Source organism: Crassostrea angulata, chromosome 1, assembly GCF_025612915.1.
Source record: "Crassostrea angulata isolate pt1a10 chromosome 1, ASM2561291v2, whole genome shotgun sequence".
Taxonomy (NCBI): Eukaryota; Metazoa; Mollusca; class Bivalvia; order Ostreida; family Ostreidae; genus Magallana; species Magallana angulata.
The window spans coordinates 5,637,713-5,658,411 of record NC_069111.1 but is presented as its reverse complement, the minus strand read 5'-3'; the positions used below and the strand labels follow the sequence as shown (position 1 = coordinate 5,658,411).

General features: G+C 33.6%; 2 protein-coding genes across 2 annotated transcripts; one reads left to right on the top strand and one right to left on the bottom strand.

Annotated features, from left to right (window-relative positions):
* Nucleotides 1-39: 39 nt before the first annotated feature.
* On the bottom strand, nucleotides 40-12,494 carry LOC128167148 (general transcription factor IIH subunit 1-like). The gene is made up of 13 exons (XM_052832701.1): nucleotides 12,338-12,494; nucleotides 11,719-11,890; nucleotides 10,463-10,664; nucleotides 9,843-9,933; nucleotides 9,657-9,719; nucleotides 9,100-9,193; nucleotides 8,641-8,790; nucleotides 8,372-8,451; nucleotides 7,798-8,271; nucleotides 7,557-7,647; nucleotides 7,039-7,154; nucleotides 1,391-1,483; nucleotides 40-362 (listed from the first exon to the last, which is right to left on the bottom strand). Exons 2-13 carry the CDS (start codon nucleotides 11,870-11,872, stop codon nucleotides 276-278), a joined length of 1,695 nt encoding a protein of 564 aa, XP_052688661.1. The 5' UTR covers nucleotides 11,873-11,890; nucleotides 12,338-12,494; the 3' UTR covers nucleotides 40-275.
* On the top strand, nucleotides 12,495-18,958 carry LOC128167189 (protein pitchfork-like). The gene is made up of 6 exons (XM_052832765.1): nucleotides 12,495-12,629; nucleotides 14,486-14,631; nucleotides 14,976-15,074; nucleotides 15,422-15,558; nucleotides 15,737-15,863; nucleotides 18,219-18,958. Exons 1-6 carry the CDS (start codon nucleotides 12,623-12,625, stop codon nucleotides 18,285-18,287), a joined length of 585 nt encoding a protein of 194 aa, XP_052688725.1. The 5' UTR covers nucleotides 12,495-12,622; the 3' UTR covers nucleotides 18,288-18,958.
* The last annotated feature ends 1,741 nt before the right edge of the window (nucleotides 18,959-20,699 follow it).

Sequence of the window (20,699 nt, the reverse complement as noted above, 5' to 3'; positions counted from 1 at the left end):
ATAAACATTCCATTAAATTTTAAACCACAAATCGTATCACACATGAAGATAATTAGTTTATTGCATTGAATAAAGTAAGACACAAAAGAAACACTAAAATTTAACAGTCTCTGAGTCTTCATTCATAGCATCAAAGACCACAGCATCATCACAGAAGTCAGGTCTGATTGTCCTCTGTAGTTAACATTATACTCCCATACAGCATAGTATGACATGCTCCCATAGTGCGACCTGCTCCCATTGTATAACATAGCACCAACAACCTAGTGTGACCATCACCTTTTGACAGTGGACTTCCTGGACTGCCACATGTCAAACTTCCTGTTTGCTGCTGCCAGCAGTTCCTCCATGTGACTTGTCAGCTGTCAAAGAAATTGTAAATAATTTAATTAATTAAATCGACAAATTCAGAACCCTGAGATTTGTGATTTTGTTTCCAATCCCAATTGATTTTTAGTAATTTTATAAACACTGATATTGCAATGACTTACCCTGATATTACAATGGTTTACACTGATATTATTATGACTTACACTGATATTAAAATGACTTGCACTTAAAATCACATACACTAATATTGCACCGACTTACACTAATATTGCAACGACTTACACTGATATTGCAATGACTTTCACTAATATTGCAATGACTTACACTGACATTACAATGACTTACACTGATATTACAATGACTTATACTGATAATACAATGACTTACACTGGTATTGCAACGACTTACACTGGTATCGCAATAGCTTACACTGATACTGCAATAGCTTACACTAAGATGTTACAATGACCTACATCAATATTACAATGATTTACACTGATATAACAATGACTCTTGCAATGACTTACACTGATATTACATTGACTTACACTGATATAACATTGACTTACACTGATATTATGATGACTTGCACTGATATTACAATGAAATGACTTACACTGATATTGCAGTGACTTAATCTGAGGTGTTACAATGACCTACTTCAATATTACAATGACTTACACTAATATAACAATGACACTTGCAATGACTTACACTGATATAACAATGACACTTGCAATGACTTACACTGATATAACAATGACACTTGCAATGACTTACACTGATATAACAATGACACTTGCAATGACTTACACTGATATTACATTGACTAACACTGATATTATAATGACTTGCACTGATATAACAATCACACTTGCAATGACTTACACTGATATTACATTGACTTACACTTGCAATGAATTACGACTTACGACTTATATTTGCACACTTATACTGAAAAGACTTACACTGTTTTAACAACAACGAACACTGGTATTAAAATGACGTACAATTGTACACTGACGTTACCAGGACTAAAACTGATATTATGATTACTTACATTAACAGTGTAGTGGTACTCCTGAAGTCGTTCTTTGAGGGGAATTAGCTTGGCCATCTGAAATCTCTCTAATGTTGACTTCATTTTTACAACCTTAAAGGAATAAAATTACATACAAGTACTGACAAAGGGGTGACAATATCTAATTTCATTTTCTACATGGTTTTTGTCATGACAGATTGATGAAAATATATTTGATTTAGGGTAATACATCTAAACAGCAGATTTTTAAAATCTAAAAATTGTAAGATCACATTAAAGTATATTGGGAGAATATGACACAGGTACGCTACACCATGCCTTTTGAATAAGTCATAGCAAAGCAATAAAATATATGTGGCAGATAAGATCAGGATGGGGGACTGCACAGAATTTATTCAATAATTCTAAGTTGTGGCTGCGGCCAACATTCTTAAAATTTAAATCCTTTTGAAACAAATTTAATACGCAAAAAAAATCTTAAAAAAGAAAAACTAAATGTATAAGGTCATCTCAAGCACCAGAATTCCTGACACAAGCGTCCAATTTTCACAATTTCAGTAATTAAAATAAAAATAATGAAACAAAGTAATAAAATAATAAAATTTGAAACCTATATTCCTGTGACCCTACCAATGTTTCAAACAAAATATTTAGACAAGAATCTTTTGTTTAAAAGTTTACAAATGATGGATGACACACCTAGACAAATGAGAGTAATGTCAATATGTCACCGGTGAGACTCAAATACTGTAACTATAATGACATACATGTAAGAGGGTTGATCCAAAAGTAATGTCACAGATCCGATGAAATAGTGAATTATAGAATAACCAGTGTAAAGTGACAGAATTTTCGCTTTGAGATAGCCACCTATTTCAATTTAGAAAATATTTGAAAATATTAGTATAAATTTTTTTAGTAAGTTATGATAACTACTTCTGAAGATATCTTTCATAGAGCTTGGAATATGGATAGTTGCCGCACTTAAGTGACATCATTACTGGACTTCATAATTTAGTCCTTTCTAAATGATTAGTAGAACACATGGCTCAAATGGAGCACTTGCCTAATTATGATAGGCATTACGCCAGTAACCGAAAGGTCACTGGTTCAAACCCTGCTGTGGTCACTTCACGTTGTGCACTTAGAAAAGTCACTTTATCTAAATTGTCTCAGTCCACTCAGCTGAAATTGGGCAATGACTCTCATCCACTCAGCACTACAGAAACCAGGAATAAGCACCTGCCTTATTCACCTTCATGGCACAGAGAAGGATTTAACTTCCTTAAAAAGATTGGTCATGATGGTCTATTCACATATTCTTTATCATTTTGTCTTAAGAGGCCGAGTACAGAACGAGTACACACGCTTTCGCGCAGCGTTTCATTTGTATTGTGACATCATCTTTTTGCTTTGTTGACGCCATGGCGTGATAGTTTCAACTGCAGATATTCAGCAAAATTTGTTGAAAATAGCTTGTTTGATGCATAAAATTGATATTATATTGTAAAATAAACATAGGTAATCACAGATTACAAAGCTCACCGAGACGAGACATCACCCTTATGAGACTTCACCTATATAAGACCACCTTTATCATATTAAATGAAAATCATACTTTATGATCTTGGATATTCATGGATTCTGTTTTGACACAATATCGTATATCATCTGTTAAAAAATTGTATTTCATATGTTAATCAATACAATAATATAAAATTAAATATTGCATCCTATCATATTTACAACATATATCATATAATACAATAAAATACCATAATAAACAATGATGAGATATGATATTGTAACGTATGATATGACATTGTATTGTGTTATATGTTATTGTATTTGATCACATAATACAATATCATAATATATAAAACAATATAGTATTATGTTACAATATCATATTACATAATACATCAACACATTGAAACATTTGATATTATATTGTATAATATAGTATGATATTGTATGATACTGTATCATTTTTGATACATAATATGATATTGTATCCTATGATACAATATAATTTGATATGTAACATTGTATCATATCAAATGATACAATATTATGTGATAAAGTAAAATATTATATAATACAATATTATTTTATGCACATTGTATCATACGATACAATAATATATTTTACAATATCATACAATACAATTTCATGTGATGTGATAATATATCATATCATAAACCAATATCATATTATACAATATCGTATGATATGATATAATATAAAATATAATAGAGTATCATATTATACAATTTCATGTGATATAATTCTATATTACTGAAACCAATATCATATTATACAATATCGTATGATTCAATATTATAGAATATACAACATTACGTCATAGGATACAATATTATATTTTGCAATATCTTATGTAATAGTATCATGTGATAAAATAATAAATTATCAATACAATATAATATTATACAATATTGTATCATAATATACAATACTATACATAACGATATCATGATACAATATCATAACATAAAAGATCAAAAAAATTGATACAATATAATATCGTATCATATAACTTTTTATAATATTACATATGATATTATATTGTATCATATTAAACAATATTGTTTCATACCACACAATACTATATCATAGGAATCATCAACAAACACATCTATCAAGCAGGTTTGAGTGAGGTAGGAGATTTCTTTAGCATCCTTGATAATGGAGATCAGGCTCTGCATTTGAAGCAACCTCTGCATTTCATTTATAATATAGTTAAATCAACTATGCAAGCTATCATCTATAAAACATGTGACCTGTTCCAAAAAAACTAAACCTCACCCAGCATCCGAAACCTATGGCTCAGATTCAGCATTCAAGCTTGTCAGGTGAATCAGTATACATAAGATGCATCTCCATGCAAGTCAGACCACTAATAATTAAAATATCATCAGATCGAGGGCACTAGCAATTAAAACCTTAACCTGCTCCAGCATCCGCAACCTTTGGCTCAGATTCAACATCCATGCCTGTCAGCTGCTTCTGTATCATAAGACACACCATCCATTCAAGTTTGGTGAAGTTAGAACCTGTAATAACTAAGACATATTTTTTAGCATCCTTGATAATGGAGATCAAGCTCTGCATCTGAAGCTTCCTCTGTGATTCATTCATATTACAGTTTAATCAACTATGCAAGTTTGAAATAGTACTATTATCTATTAAACATGTGACCTGTTCCAAAAAACTTAACCACATCCAGCATCTGAAACCTATGGCTCAGACTCAGCATTCAAGCCTGTCAGGTGCATCAGTATCATAAGACGCACCATCCATGGAAGTCTGGTGAAGTTAGGACAAGTAATAACTAAGATATAATCATCAGAGAGCACCTGTTTTAAAAACTTTAACCAGCTCTAAAATCCTTAACCTCCTCTAGCATCCGAAACCTGTGGCTCAGATTCAGCATTCAAGCCTGTCTGGTGCATCAGTATCATAAGACGCACCATCCATGGAAGTCTGGTGAAGTTAGGACAAGTAGTAACTAAGATATAATCATCAGAGGGCACCTGTTTTAAAAACTTTAAAAACTTTAACCAGCTCTAAAAACCTTAACCTCCTCCAGCATCCGAAACCTATAGCTCAGATTCAGCACCAAAGCCTGCCTGGTGCATCAGTATCATAAGACACACCATCAATGCAAGTTTGGTGAAGTACGGACCAGCAATAACTTAGATATTGCTATCAAAGGGCACCTGCACAAAAAACTTTAACCTGGTCCAAAAACCTTAACCTCCTCCAGCATCCGAAACCTATAGCTCAGATTCAGCACTCAAGCCTGTCTGGTGCATCAGTATTATAAGACACACCATCCATGCAAGTTTGGTGAAGTACGGACCAGTAGTAACTTAGATATTGCTATCAAAGGGCACCTGCAACAAAAACTTTAACCTGGTCCAACAACCTTAACCTCCTCCAGCATCTGAAATTTAGGACTCAGATTTAGCATCCAAGTTTTTCAAGTCCATAAGTAGGTCCAGATGCATCATCCATGCTAGTTTTGTGAAGATAGGACAAGTAATAGCTTAGATACAGGACCTGCAACAAAAACTTTAACCAGGTCCGGACGCCGACGCCGACACCGACGCCGACGCCGAGGGTATAGCATAAGCTCCTCCTGACTTCGTCTCGGTGAGCTAAAAATAAATGTCTCGAAGTATAAGCTATATTTGGGCTCGGGCCGAACACGTGAAGAAGGTTCAGCAAGCCTAGCCCTCTGTCACTTTCTCTTAACCTGCCTAAATATAGCTTAATTCAAATATTTCAAGACATAACCATGTATTTTATATTAATGACCCTTTATAATAATATGTAATGTTATATATTTATTTATTACTTAAATATGTCTGAATGTTTTAATATTAATACTATAAAGATCACCATTGCTGTCTTTGTCAAATAAAAAATAGCCATTATCTGACAAACTGGGAAATTGGGAATACAAAAAACAACTTTGATAAGACCCCTGGAACAAACCAGGAGGTAAAAGAGTTATTTTATTTGACCGTTTGATGCCTTTTAGCAATAACTTTAATATGTAGAAAAAGAAATCCCTAGGGCAGAAGTTTTAAAAAAAATGTAAAAAAAATGTGCAAAATTGATACACTTCAAGCAAAATCCCATAGGGTCCTATGTTAAAAATTAACAAACTTTGAGATGACCCCTTAAACAAACAGTGTCGTAAATGTCTTATTTTTATATCTTAAAATAATATTTATATCAGTAGAAATTCATGTAAAAAATTTCATTCAAAAATCTAGGGCAGAACAAATTAGACCTGGCCTTGTTAATCAAGTAACTATTTTAGTGACATATGGAGTAGTGTATTGGATTATTTAATGTGCAATCAGTTTTATGGATGGCTCTTCAAGATGTCATGAATGTAGCTTTATAATATGATGACAGAAGAACCTAGCTTTTATTTCCCTTCAGAGCGTATATCTTCTGACTACCTAACGGTAATTCATTTATTAACAAGACATATGCTGAATAAAAAATTGGAACAACATAAAGGGTACCACATTCACTAGCTCACACTTTTAGGTTGATATATAAAATCCATAACATTTTCGAGTGATTTCTATCTATCAAAGCAAAAAATGCTTCATATCAAAATTCCATGTCTGGCTTTTTTAATAACGGTATTTTATCTAGAGACAAAAGAAAGTGCACATTATCTGAAATGGACGGTAATGCTCCCTTATTTTTGAAAACAGTTAAAAAAATATCTTTGTTATGTATATTTCAAAATATTGACATTTGTTGTTGAGAGCTTTTCAACTTGAATAACTTGAAATTTATTCTTAAATCAAAACCTTAAAAAAGATGTAAATTCATGATGCGGCAATGTCATATATATATCATGTTATTAATATCTTTTTAATTATTCGATGAACTATGATCAAGTTTTTAATTCAAATTAAAATTTTGGTTAAAAACGTTGATGCATCATTTTATGCAATACAGTGCTCATGAAGAGTGCGGTGAGTTGTGTGACATTAATTTTGGATCAACCCTTGTATATGTACACATCAGCCAATGTACTATAAATGACAAGTCACCCTTCTCTATTTACAACATCTCCTCCCCCCTTTCATTGAAATAGATTCTCCCTCCATTACCTTCTCTTCCAGGGATTTGGATGACACAGGGAAACAGGTCCAGAAGTGGCGCAGCAGTTCCAACAGGGCGCTATAATTGGCCTTTACCTCCTCCTGGACATCAGGGGGAACAATCTCTGTCAACGAAAATGGATCAACTTTTAACTGAAGAAGAATCAAGACATCAAACAAGTACTGTTATTAATACATCTGCATGTGTATTTCCTTCTCCAATTTATAAATACAGTATTTAATAGAAAAGCTATGAAGGTAAAGTTAAAGTTTACTTTTTAAATATTATCAGTAAATTCTGTAACAAGTGTTGGGAAGTGACATTCATATAGCATAATTTGGTATTTAATGTGCATTTGTCGATAGTTTTTAAAAGCATGGTGCATGCATGAGATCTAGAACTACCCCATCACAAAAAGCACCCAGAATGCAAAGTGCATTTGAAAGTGTCAATTTATCCAAGAGCTAACCTTTGCATCGATTGCATTTAAAGATTACTATTAGTAAATAATTAGACAAAGACTTACGATTCAGTTCTTGATGACTTGTGCCTTTCATTAGGGCCCCTCCTGGTGAGAGTTCACTGAGGATAACGATGGCTTGTGACCCAGACAGCACCTGTATCAGAAATAAACACAAAAGTTGTGTTTAACAATACATTGAATAACTACTAATACAATGAAATATCATCTGATCGAATTAAGACATGAAAGTTAGATTCCTGTCCCCACAGAAACAGAACATTGACAGAGAACGTGGTTGACCTACATTTGACAGGTCAGGTGACCACTGGTAGACGTCCTGCATCACTGACTCCGAGGATTGAACCAGGTCCTCACTGGTCGTGTAGCGAGACATCATGAGAGGAGTGGGACCATGTAGATAACCCTCCATCTTGTGTAGGCGTAAATTCACATTCTTTTTACTCTTTGAGTCTCCTAAATCATCCATGTGAATCTTTTCCTGCATTTTCTGTTTTTTGGCCAATGGTTCCCAGTAGTCTTTGCTGGTACTCGGCCCCTGCTCTCCGTTTACTACACCATTCACTTTGGGTGTCACTTCTCCATTTTGAGTATCACTGGACTGAACAGAATTGTCTGCTGCACTTGAGCTCTGAGCATTTTGCGAGTTTTTTGTACAAGCTTTCAGCACCATTGTAGAATGATGATTGAATCTCCGAATCATGGTTCCATTTGTCACATTATTACTAATCCTTGTGTCTTCCGTCAGACCTCGATAATCCTGAAAGTTCAGATTGTCATACATTACCTACTGTTTATTATACACCTGGGCATTTTTAGACATAATAGCAATTGCTTAAAATTTGTTAATATTTTCATACCTCATGGAGAGAAGAGTCTGATATTTTTGTGAGATCCAAAAATGGGTCAACCATTTTACAAGATATTTCTTCTTTCATATCTGAAAGAAAAAAACATATGATAAACTGAAGCCAAGAAACACACGCCACATCTGAAAACTTAACAAATACTAATTGGTCTGCTAAAAACTAAAATTTTCAGGGCAACAAAAAATATTATAGATATTTTATAAGTACAGCTTTGTTATATTGAATAGAAAATCATTTCTTAACTGAGAAATCTGACTGACCTTTTTCATCAACTTTGGCACATTCTGTGAAGACATCCTTTGATCCCATCACTGTCCGATCTCTGTGGAAATAATGGGACTGGAAGAATCTGGTCCAAAACTCACTCTCTGTCATGTTGTGAGGAACATGCTCAGCATGCATCTTTTTCACTACAACAATTTTTCAATATACTGATCATCTATTCCAAGAAATATGCTGTTGCTAGCAAATGTAAGAAAAAATTAAACAAGGTTTTGATAATCTCATCTTTGCCAAGATTTGCCATTCAGTCTTTAAATCAGTGTAGTATTTGTTATTGAATATCAACATACATGTACCCTAGATAGGCTCTGTTGCAAAAAATTATAACTGCAAACCAGCTAATCATTAGCTGTCACATCTAGAAATAAAATCATTGCCAATAATTGTTGGTTTTATTGAGCTCCAACAATTTGATTGTTGGAGCTCAGCAGGCTTACCCATGGGATATGTGCGGAATATCGACTCAATCACGTCAGCAGTAAGGTTGTACTTCAGTCCATTACAGCCATCTGTCTGAGGTTTAATATCAGCCTGGATACATAAAAGAAAATGAAATAAATTGCATGTATTACTGTGGTTTCATTAATTTTCAAGGGTATCAATTTTCGTGGATAAAGTGAAAATCATAGCTTCAAGGATACGTAAATTCGTTGCCAATGACCCTATCAATAGAAAATGTTAATAGAAATTACACTTCAATGGACATTAAATTTCGTGGATCAACTTAAAAACAAAATCCACGAAAATTGGTATTCAACGAATATTGATGAAACCACAGTACTTGATCGACCTGCAAATAAATGTAATGAAAAAACAGTTCTGCAATAGCAATAATCGTATAACCTGTCATTTTCTTGATCACTAAAAATTACGAAAAATGCATTAAATTTACCTTAAATTTGCACCGAAACAATAAAATGAATACACAGTATTTGCTTTTTCGAAATCAAGTAATCTGAGAAAAGATACCGTTCCAGTTTATCTAAATTCATACCAGGAAAGCGGCTGACACTCCCACATTCTGTGACTTGTCTGTTTTGACAGTACTCTGATTCTTCTACAACAATAATGAGACAACTTACAAACAGGCTTGTGATATATGCCAAAACTTTAGAAGCACTGCTTAATTGAGCTTATGTGATTGTTTAATACTTGAGAAGAACAGGCTGCTGCCATTTACCCTTGAAGCCCAAAACTCGTCAGCAGTGATAACTCCTGTCACCACAAGATCCTTGTATAACTGGAACAACTCTGGGTTTTCCTGGAGCATCCTACATTAGAAAAATTTAATTATATTACTTGGGTATTATATTCAAACCTGTTATGCACAATTTAGTACATATTGGAGGAGGCCTACTTTTAAGGATTGTATATCACTTTTTTATAGCAAAGATTAAAATGTTATTTACTCAAGGATTTATTATCAAATCATAGTGAGTAGATTCATACTGTTCAGATGGTGCCACACATTTTTTTGTATAAATCTTCAAATGGTTAAGAGAAAGAATGGTTCACTCCATAGTTACAATAGATGAAAAGCCCAGACCCAACAAAGAGATTTCATGAAATTTAGTTTAAAATGAAAACAATGCATTAATCAAAAATCCTGTTCTTACTGACAAAAACGAAAGATTATTAAAAAATATTTATTCAGATGCCTGGATCCTACAATTAAAAAACTGTTTTTCTACTCTTTTATACATTTCAAAATATTTATTTCTGCTTCCCATTAACAATTTGCAACAAACTGGAGTCTGAGAAATATACCAGTGCATCTCACTGAATTTTTTTTTAACGCACCTGTTTTTCTCCTCCAGCTCACTGCTGAGTTTCCGTCGAAACTTTGGAATCAGTTGTTGTAGTAGATCCTTCACCCCGTCTCTGTCAGCAATGGCTGCTGACCGTCCCTTGGGATTGATGAAATGAAATGTGTTTGCTCCTCCATCATGCAATACCAACTGAAGCTGAACTTTTTCTTTTGAGTCAGGTGAAATTTTCTGTGCTGAAAAAAGAGGACAAGTGTGTTTCTGACACAATTTATGGCCATTTTCTGTTCTCAATACAATTGAACTTTGATACCGAGCGCAGCGAGAGGCGGGCGAAGCCCGCCTCGCGAAGCGAGGATTAATGGTAACACGTATATATAAGAAAATCAGTGAAAAATGAAAGTTGAATCAGGGGTACTAAGGCCAAAAAAATTTTCTTCCAGCCCTGGGCGCCGCCATATTGGCAGCCATTTTGTTTTCAAAAAGTTAGTTCGATCATTGATTGACTGGTACTTATCGATGTTTATCGCCCCTAGACTCGATTAAATAAGTTCTAGTGTTTCAATAGAAGGTGATTTGAATTAAAGAAATTAAAAAGGAAACCAGATAAGTTTCAAAAGTGTTTTAATCAAGAAACACGACTTGTTCTATGTATGTCTTATCAAATTATCAGATGGAAAATAAAAACATTAACGTCAAGGAACTGATCTCTTAGATACTTAATAAGGTAGGCCTATTCAATTTTATTACAGCGGCATTCCTATGAATTGAATTAATGAACAACGAAAGAAGAAATAAAAAAAAGTTCGGAATAACGTAAATCTCTCCGGCTATTTCCGAAGACAAAACTTGAACGTTTTACGTCTGAAATATGACGTCATAATGTAGACTGAGCACGCGACGTTTAGTTTAACTTTGATGAATGATTTGAGTAGGCAACCATGCTGGCGGATCCTACTGTGTGCGTTTTAAATAGATTTTATTATACAAAAATCAAACTGCACTGTGTTAAATCTGCGCTCGGTCCAACGGTCACACCGTTTACATATTACAATTTATTCAATTCTAATCCATTTCATTTTTCAAATTTTTTTGTCTGGTAATATTTGATCAACTTTTGGCAGTTCACAAATATAAAATATCTCAAATAAATATAACTTGTCAAAACCACCAGTCTTTTCTGTTGTTAAAAAATAAGGTTTTTGTGACTGAGAAACATTGTTAATGCTTCAACTGCTTAAAGTTCAATGCCAGAAACATACTAGTATACTGTTTCAACTATCTCCTAACCTTTGATATCAGCATACATATAGCTGATGGAGAAGGTGCTCTTGCTGCCCTGCATCCAGCCCATCCTCTCCCCCATCATGTACAGCGTGCCGTCAGTCTTCTTGTTCCGCACATGGTTCACAATCAGTAGTACCTCCTCCGACCGAGCTGCCATTTTTGGGGTATATGAAACCTATATAGTTTAAAACTGTGTATAATTGTGTATTTACAGACAAAAAATAACAATAACAAAATGTTCTTTATGTCTCTGATACTTACAACTGTATGTTAAGTGTTGACAATTTTATGAGAGTATATGTTTAACACTGGGAAAATTCAGATGTTGTGTATATGATAGTCTTCAGAAAAAAATTAACACTACAATGTACTGAACAATTCTCGATACTGCAGTGGCCTGTTACTGTCTATCACATGGTCTGTATTGTGCAACACAGACAATTCGAACGGTTTTGCGTCTGTTAATTAATCCACAGGGGCTCGTCACGAAGTTTTTTCAACCTTTTATATATACCACCTCTATACTATAAAATACACGTATTTTATAGTATAGAGGTGGTATATATAAAAGGTTGAAAAAACTTCGTGACGAGCCCCTGTGATTAATCTCTATTATGCCTACCTCTGATGAATTTTACATCAAATGGAGATTTTATGTATCTGAGATTTCGTCATATTGATGGTATTGGATGTTCTATATTAGAACAATGTTGTCAAACCGCCTTTTGTGTGCTTTTACAGGTTTTCCCGTAATATTCAGTTTTCACCGGGGATTTCTCGGATCCGGAAATTAATGTTCATGACGCATGCGCAGATTTCATAGCAACATCGAAGCATTTTGAGAAAAATCTTTATTCATATTTTAATGTTTTGATAATTCTAGTATATCCTAAAAATACATACCAAAATGGAGGGTAAGTTTTACATTAACATTTTCTTCATAAATTTTGCGTGCCAATATAATTCAGAACCTCCAGAGAAAAGTTTTTCATAGCAAACTTGAGATGTTTACAAAAATTTTCATTCCGCATTTTCTCGAAACATCATTTTCAGCTTCCAGAACCAAAATATTAATTTGATCTGTGAACGGTGTTAAAAAATGGGCTTATAAATGAGAGATCAACTAATAATATCAATAAAAGGGATAAAAAAACCCAGTGAAGATACACCATTAAAGCAGAACTCATAAAGATGTTTAAAAATTAAGTGTTATAATTATGCTTGCTATTATTATAACCCTTTATAACCGAATGTCCCAGAAAATAATTCTCATTGTTTACTGTATTGTTTCCCCCTCTGTGTTAAAAATAACCTCCATGATCTCTATCTATATCTGTTCCAAGATATTTTTGCTGCATATGATCTTAAATTTATCTACATTTATAAATACCTCTGGGTTCAAATGATGTTCATTAACAGTATGTAAAATTCACAAGATTTTCTTTTAAAATGCCCCCTCTAGCTTGTCAGGTTTAAAAATAAAAGGTCGATGAGGATTTTGCATATAGCAAAGGAGATGAATTAAGGTACCCATATGTTAAAAAGTTGTGCGAGGTATTTTGAGTGACTTCCAATGGAGAAAAGATGTAAACATTTCCTATCATAAATCTTCGGACGATATCTGTTTTCGTTCTTGTGAATTAATTATTTTTCCAAGCGCAAAATAATAATGTGTATGTGAATATATGTCTTTGATATTTTCCTTTTTTTTTTTTTTCAATGTGCTGCATAAATATCTTAGGACAGACTATAGATTTAGCTGCATAGCTTGAATAAGCTACATAGCTTTATTTACCTACCTGAAGTATTGGTTTATTTACTTTTACTACTCATACTTTTTCTTAAAGAGCATTTGTACAAAAAGTCGCACATAGGTGCAGCAATAATTTTCAACTTTGAACTAACCTGAATACAGTTTATGAAAAAATATTGCACCTTCAGCATAATAGCAATCAAAGTTCTGAAAGTTTGGAGGATGTGAAAAACTGCTTATGTCTGTGACCAAACAGCTTCTTCAATCAAATGACTATGAAAAACAGTTCTAGTTGACATGATAATTGATTGATAATAATTCAGTACTGACACTTCTAAAGTACTGACACTTAACCATTCCTTATTGCACACAAGATGGACAGATATAGTTACTGAAACAATGGAAATGCATTAGAACTGCTCAAAAGCAGCATGTTTATAAACTTTCTGCTCTAGGCTGCTTTTTCAAAACTATGATTGTATAAGTACAAATATAGGTTGTCAATTAATTTCTTGCAACTTTTTGTCAGTTTTTAATTTTTACATAAAAATCAAATTAAACATATTTCAGGTAGATAAATAAAGCTTGAATGTAATTCAAGCTATGTAACAGCTAATCTAGTGATTGTACTAGTCCTGCTAGATGTGGGTAACCTGAGTTTGAAATCAAACTTAAGTAAACTTAATTCATTAGTTAATTTACAGAAAATAGGCCTTGTCAGCCCACCCCTAATGAACAAAATTATTTTCTTTGAACACCCTTCACCCCATCCCTTGAAAAAAAAGGAATTCTGGATCATTTGCACCCATAGAAAAAACCCAGTTGTACTGAATCTGATTAAATGTGTATATTATTGGCAAATCTATAAGAATTGGCCATTCTGGTATCCAAAGATTGCCAAAAATTATTCATGTTATATATGAAAATATGTACTTGAGTTTGTAATACATGTATAGTTTATGGACAAATGTACTTAAAATGTGAATAAGCATATGTTTTTCTGATTGTTTGGTACAGTGGAAAAGAAACAGAAGGTTTCTTTTATGACCACTATGGACAGGGAGCTCTTCCCTGTGAAGATGCCTCCAAACAGATTTGGGAATGAGATTGTGCCTCTAAGAGGAGCTCCACACAGAGGGCCTGGCTGCTACGAAAATGAAGATGTAAGAAACAAAGCACATTTTTTTTTTATAAAGAGAGACCAGCTTTTGACAAATTACAAATAAAATGACACTTGAACTCTATGCTTAATCTTTAGTGAAATCTGAATTGATATATTACAAGTATTATCACCAAAATTAGAGAAAAAAAACATGCCTTTTTTCAGAAGACCATGAGAAGATTTTATTTTCAAATCATTGAATACATTTTACATGCATACATATTCATACAAAAACAAATCAGTACTGTTCAATTTTTTCCCTCGTCTCACTTTTTTAAATCCATAATATATGAATGTGGTCAAATTCTTCTAGAATAGTAGTGAAGAATATTTTTTTTTTTGTAGAAAACAAATTTCATGTACCAGGTAGAACACAACCTAAACAGTGTCAAAGGATACACTCTAGGAGCAAGGACGTCCAGGAGGCTCCCCAAAACTGTGGTGGTAGGTGGAACGTTTCTGTGATGCTTTCGCTCTTTTTATGTCTAATAATCTGCGTCTACATCTATTAAGAGTGATATGTTGATTAATAAGCTAAACACTTAGTATGCTTGAGAATTTATTTTTTTGTTAAAAAACTCTATTTCTTGAAAGAGCCAGCCTAAGATTATATTGTTATTGGCGGAAACAATTATTTACTGACTATGGTTGATTGATTGCACATTTCCAGTAATATCACTCAAAATATTAGTTGTTATATTTTTTCATACCTTATTCATGAATCCATAAGTATGTTATATATAGCTAGTAACTGGCCTCAATAATTGTATATCAATGGTTTGAACTTTTAGTTTGAGACACCATGCCCAACAGAATATCAACAGGAAAACTCAAAGCTCATGGACTTTGACACAGATAAGAAACCTTTCCTGGTGGGAGCTGACAGATTCCCCATCTACAAGCGGGACATTGTGGATGTGCTACCTGGGTGATTATTTAGCTGTATATTAATATCAATGATTTCTCAAAATGATATGAATTTCTTCTAGGACTTAAAAAATTATCTGAACAGTGTTTTACTCAAGTATGAAAGATACAGTTGTAAATTACTTGTTTTCTGCTTTATTACATAAACTATTCTGTCATTTTTTAAAATTTTGTTAAAGACCAGGGACATATGAACACGAAATTCCCAAAAACCGTAAGGTGCAGTGGCATCAGTCGTTTGGTGGTACCCCCGTTTTTCTGCCTGAAATCACAGTACAGAGCACAATAGGCCAAAACACAGAAAAGGTAAATAGATGAGTTTTCACACAATATTCCACCAAACAAGTCCAGATTGTTATAATATTCCCCAGTTAAAAGGAATATGTCAATATTAGCTAAGTCACCTTTAATAGAACCATTTTAGCAAGAGCTTGGACTTTGGGAAGTTGTGTCAAACAGCAATATTATGTGATGTAGGCCTGTCTATTTCATTGCTGGCCACTATAAGCGATGACTCTTTGAAATCAACAAAATTGGTCGGGCTTTTGAGCTAAGACTATGCAATCGGTGCATCAGCGTCATTTTCAACTTGTTTTGATGCAAGAAATAGATAGTAACGTCCTACCAAAAGTTCAAGGTCTTGTTAAAACGGTTCTAAACTTTTTGTTTCCCTTTTTGAGAATCAGTGTGTAAACTTTGCGTCAATACGTAGCTAGGAAAAATCATTTTTATTCAAGTTGCACAATAATAAAATTGATGACTTGTCTGCAAGAAACTGGATTTCAAAAAATAATTATGCTCAGAACGTTGATAAAAATATGTTGAGTCTAGAACTTTATAGGTCACCTGAGCCAAAGGCTCAAGTGAGCTTTTCTGATCACAATTTGTCCGTTGGCTGTCGTTGTCGTCGTTGCTGTTGTTGTAAACTTTTCACATTTTCATCTTCTTCTCAAGAACCGCTGGGCAGATTTCAACCAAATTTAGCACAAAGCACCACTAGCTAAAGGGGATTCCAGTTTGTTCAAATGAAGGGCCATGCCCTCTTTAAAGGGGAGATTATTGAGAATTATTGAAAAATTGTTGGTATTTTTCAAAAATCTTCTTCTCAAAAACTATTCGGCCTGAAAAGCTTAAACTTGTGTGGAGGCATCCTCAGGCAGTGTAGATTCAAGTTTGTTCAAATCATGGTCCCAGGGGGTAGGGAGGGGCCACAAGACGGGGGTCAAGTTTTACATAGGAATATATAGAGAAAATCTTTAAAAATCTTCTTCTCAAATACTATTAGGCCAGAAAAGCTCAAAATAAAATGAGAGTGTAAATTCAAATTTGTTCAAATCATGGTCCCCAGGGGTAGGGTGGGGCCACAATTGGGGGATCAAGTTTTACATAGGAATATATAGAAAAAATCTTGAAAAATCTTCTTCTCAAATACTATTTGGCCAGAAAAGCTCAAATTAAAGTGGAAGCATCCTCAGGTATTGTAGATTCAAATTTGTTCAAATCATAGTCCCTGGTGGTATAGTGGGCCACAATGGGGGAATGGATTTTTACATAGGAATATATGGAGAAAATCTTTAAAAATCTTCTTTTCAAAAACTATTAGGCCAGGAAAGCTCAAATTAAAATGGAAGCATCTTCAGGTAGTGTAAATTCAAGTTTATTCAAATCATGGTCACTGGGGTAGGGTGGGGCCACAATTGGGGGATCAAGTTTTACATAGGAATATATAGAGAAAATCTTTAAAAATCTTCTTCTCGAAAACTTATAGACCAAGAAAGCTCAAATTGGCGTGTAACCATCCTCAGATAATGTAGATTCAAGTTTGTACAATTCATGGTCCCTGGGGGTAGGACGGGGCCACAATGGGGGATAAATTTTTATATATAGAGAAAATCTTTTAAAATCTTCTCAAAAACTATTAGGCCAGGAAAGCCCAAATTTGAGTGGAAGCATCCCCAGATCATATAGATTCAAATTTGTTTAAATAATAGTCCAGGGGTAGGGTGAGACCACAATGGGGGAGGAATTTTTACATAGATATATTGAGAAAATCTTTAAAAATCTTCTTTTTAAAGACTATTTGGCCAGAAAAGCTTTAACTTGTGTAGAGGCCTCCTCGGGTAGTGTAAATTCAAGTTTGCAAAATCACAGTCCCTAGTGGTAGGGCGGGGCCGTGATTGCGGTTTGAAATTTTACATAGGAATTTATAGAGAAAATCTTTAAAAATATTCTGGGGAAGTTTTTGGTTCAAAACTCAGTACTTAGTGTGAAAGCACAGGTTATGCAGATTTAAGTTTGATGAAACCATGATTCCCTAGAGAAAAGTGGGGCCACAAAATGGGGGGGGGGGGGGGGGGGGTACAAAGGAATAGAAAAAAATCTTCTTACAGGTACAACAATAAAAGGGGCTTGTTATTTACCAAAAAAAAAAGAGGTGGAAAAAATTGGCAGATTTTCAATTTTTTTTAGCAAGATCTACTGTACTTAGTTGTCATGATATTTTGATACTGTAATGCTAATTTGATCAGAATTAAGGCAATTGTTGCTCAGGTGAGCGATGTGGCCCCTGGGCCTCATGTTTATTATTCATTTGTCATTTTTATGGAAAGAAAATCAGTTTTGACAGTAAACCTGTTATAAATCATCTGGTTTCCATTGCAGTTATACAGTACAAAAGAAGAGAGGAAATTTCATCGGAAACTTGCCTACCTTAAACTCTATTGGGACTGACATCATGTCTAAAAATAGACTCAATTATCCTGATTATTTTAATTTTTGTGGTATAAAGAGAAATAATGCAATGTGTTTATATTTTAAACATATATTTTTACCATCTCACAAATTTCATAACTTGCTGGTTCTTTTTTTATCAGTGCTGTGTATTCAGCTTTTTCTAGTTTTAAAAAAATGTACACTTTTTTTTTAACTTTTAATGCTACAAAAGCAGAAGTTTTCATTAATAAAGATATCATTATGCAGTGCTGAATTCACTGTTGCTAGTAATATAGAAATAACAAAATCTTGCGTAAAAATGTATGATACTATACATGTACATTTGTATTATTAAATATTAAAAATGAATGATGAGAATTAATGAATCTCTTGTTAGACTCAGTTTTGGTATTCTGTACTGGACTGTTCATTCGATTGTGTAATGTATAGATTTGGTTAAATCATGAGATGATCGAGTGTTGTGTGCCAGGCATTGATTACATTATATGGGGAGGGCATATGTTTATATAATGATCCTCATAGGAAAGATGTAAACTGTTTATTCTTGATTGTTTAAGTTGTAGAGGGAATTCTGTGGAGACCTTGTTATCATGTGAAGTCTGTTGTTATCATTTACATGTACTATGTATAAGTATTAACTCTCTTTGAATAAAGATATGATATTGTTGTATTAAATCTTTGTTGTTCAAGAACAAGAATATGGCCAGGATAATCAGGGCTTGGTATATGCCATATCAAGTAGTAATAAAACATGATGACCAAGTTTATTATCTGAATCCTGAGAGAAGTGTTAAAGATAAACAAGAGGCATATAAGCCATCTCTGCGGACACCTGGCCCTGGGGCCATAAAACTTAGACGAGCTCACTTTCGATCTCGGTCTCACTTTTCCACTATATCTTCTTTTGATAAAAGTGAGACTTAGAGCAAAAGTGAGCTCGTCTAACTTTTATGGCCCCCAGGCCTGATACAAAAAAACGTGCATATTCAGGTGAGCTCAGATGTACCATATCTCTATTGACACTAATTGTATTTGTATGTAATAATGTGACTGGGTGCATACTTTATTTTGTAATAAAGAAAATTCCATGTTAAACTTGCATGTACTGTAGAAATATGACTGATTATCTTACCTTCAGAAATTCATGGCAAAAATGTACATGTATGCAAGTCATCAAAAATTAAAACTGTTTTTCTTCAAACCAATCATCGCTGCCTGGAGAGATTTTTTTTAGACCAATGTTTATCAAAATGATTAAGTATATAATTATAGTTGGAAAGGAATTTCATAAGAATTTAAATTTTTTCAAAAAAAATAATACGGTGATTGATGCTAGGGCTGTTATAAAAAGTGTATTTCTACACACCTGTATCGAAAACTGATAAGGTATCAAAAATCAAATCAGTAAATGTTGCCAATGATACCTTTTATGAGCTTACTATGCCATGAAAATCAAAACTTTTAGCATAAATAAAAAAATTTGACGGGGTGATAACTCATGTCATGTTTGTTGTGACGTGTAATAGCAACTGAAATCAACTCTCTGATGAATCGACAGAGGAAGTGCTAAGAAAACATTGACCAGAACAATTTTTAAAACACGAACAAAGTTACGGGATTTTATTTTTTTTTTGCTCAACTCCATATTTCAGCAAATATACAGTGATCATCTGCTGTGAAAACAGATTTGAATTACAGTCAAAACATGCTATACTATAAACTTTATATTTATATTTTTCTGTAATTTTCCTACATTAATTTTGGTCGCCTTCGGCAACATATTTTGTCAATTGTCGAAACAAGCACAAAAACGTTCTGTTCCAGGAATTTCTCGTATCACGTTTTGCTTACTTTTCTGATTTATTGATACCGCATGGTTCAGACAATGTCATTCAAATCGCACCTTTCAACTTGTCAGGTTGAAGAGTGTAGCTAAAAACAAATTGTGTAGGAAGTTTGCATTAACAAACACAAGAAAGTATCCAGCTGATAATGTTTAGAAATTGCGCGAGGAGTCCTTATTTTCGAATGTAAAAGCAAAATGTAAGATTTTTCAATCTCCGTAAAAGACCGTTTTCGTTTGTGTTAATTTCTTTAGGTATAGGAGATGGCATGTCAATGGAAGAAATCTTTGAGTTTTTTCTTTACAAACCCTTTTACACTGTACTTTTTTTGTATATTGGTTAAAATCATCAAAAATTGGCAGGAACGATAATCTAAAGCAGAGTATCTACACGAATAATATTTTGCTGACTTCAGTCTCTCTGAACAAAGCCTTATGTTTAAAATCAATTTGTAATCTCATTAATTCTGTAACAGTACAAAACAAATCCATTCAACAGCGAACCAAGGATCGTCTCCTTTACCTGATGGATATATGTATGTTCTTACGACCAAATAGCTGTGGAG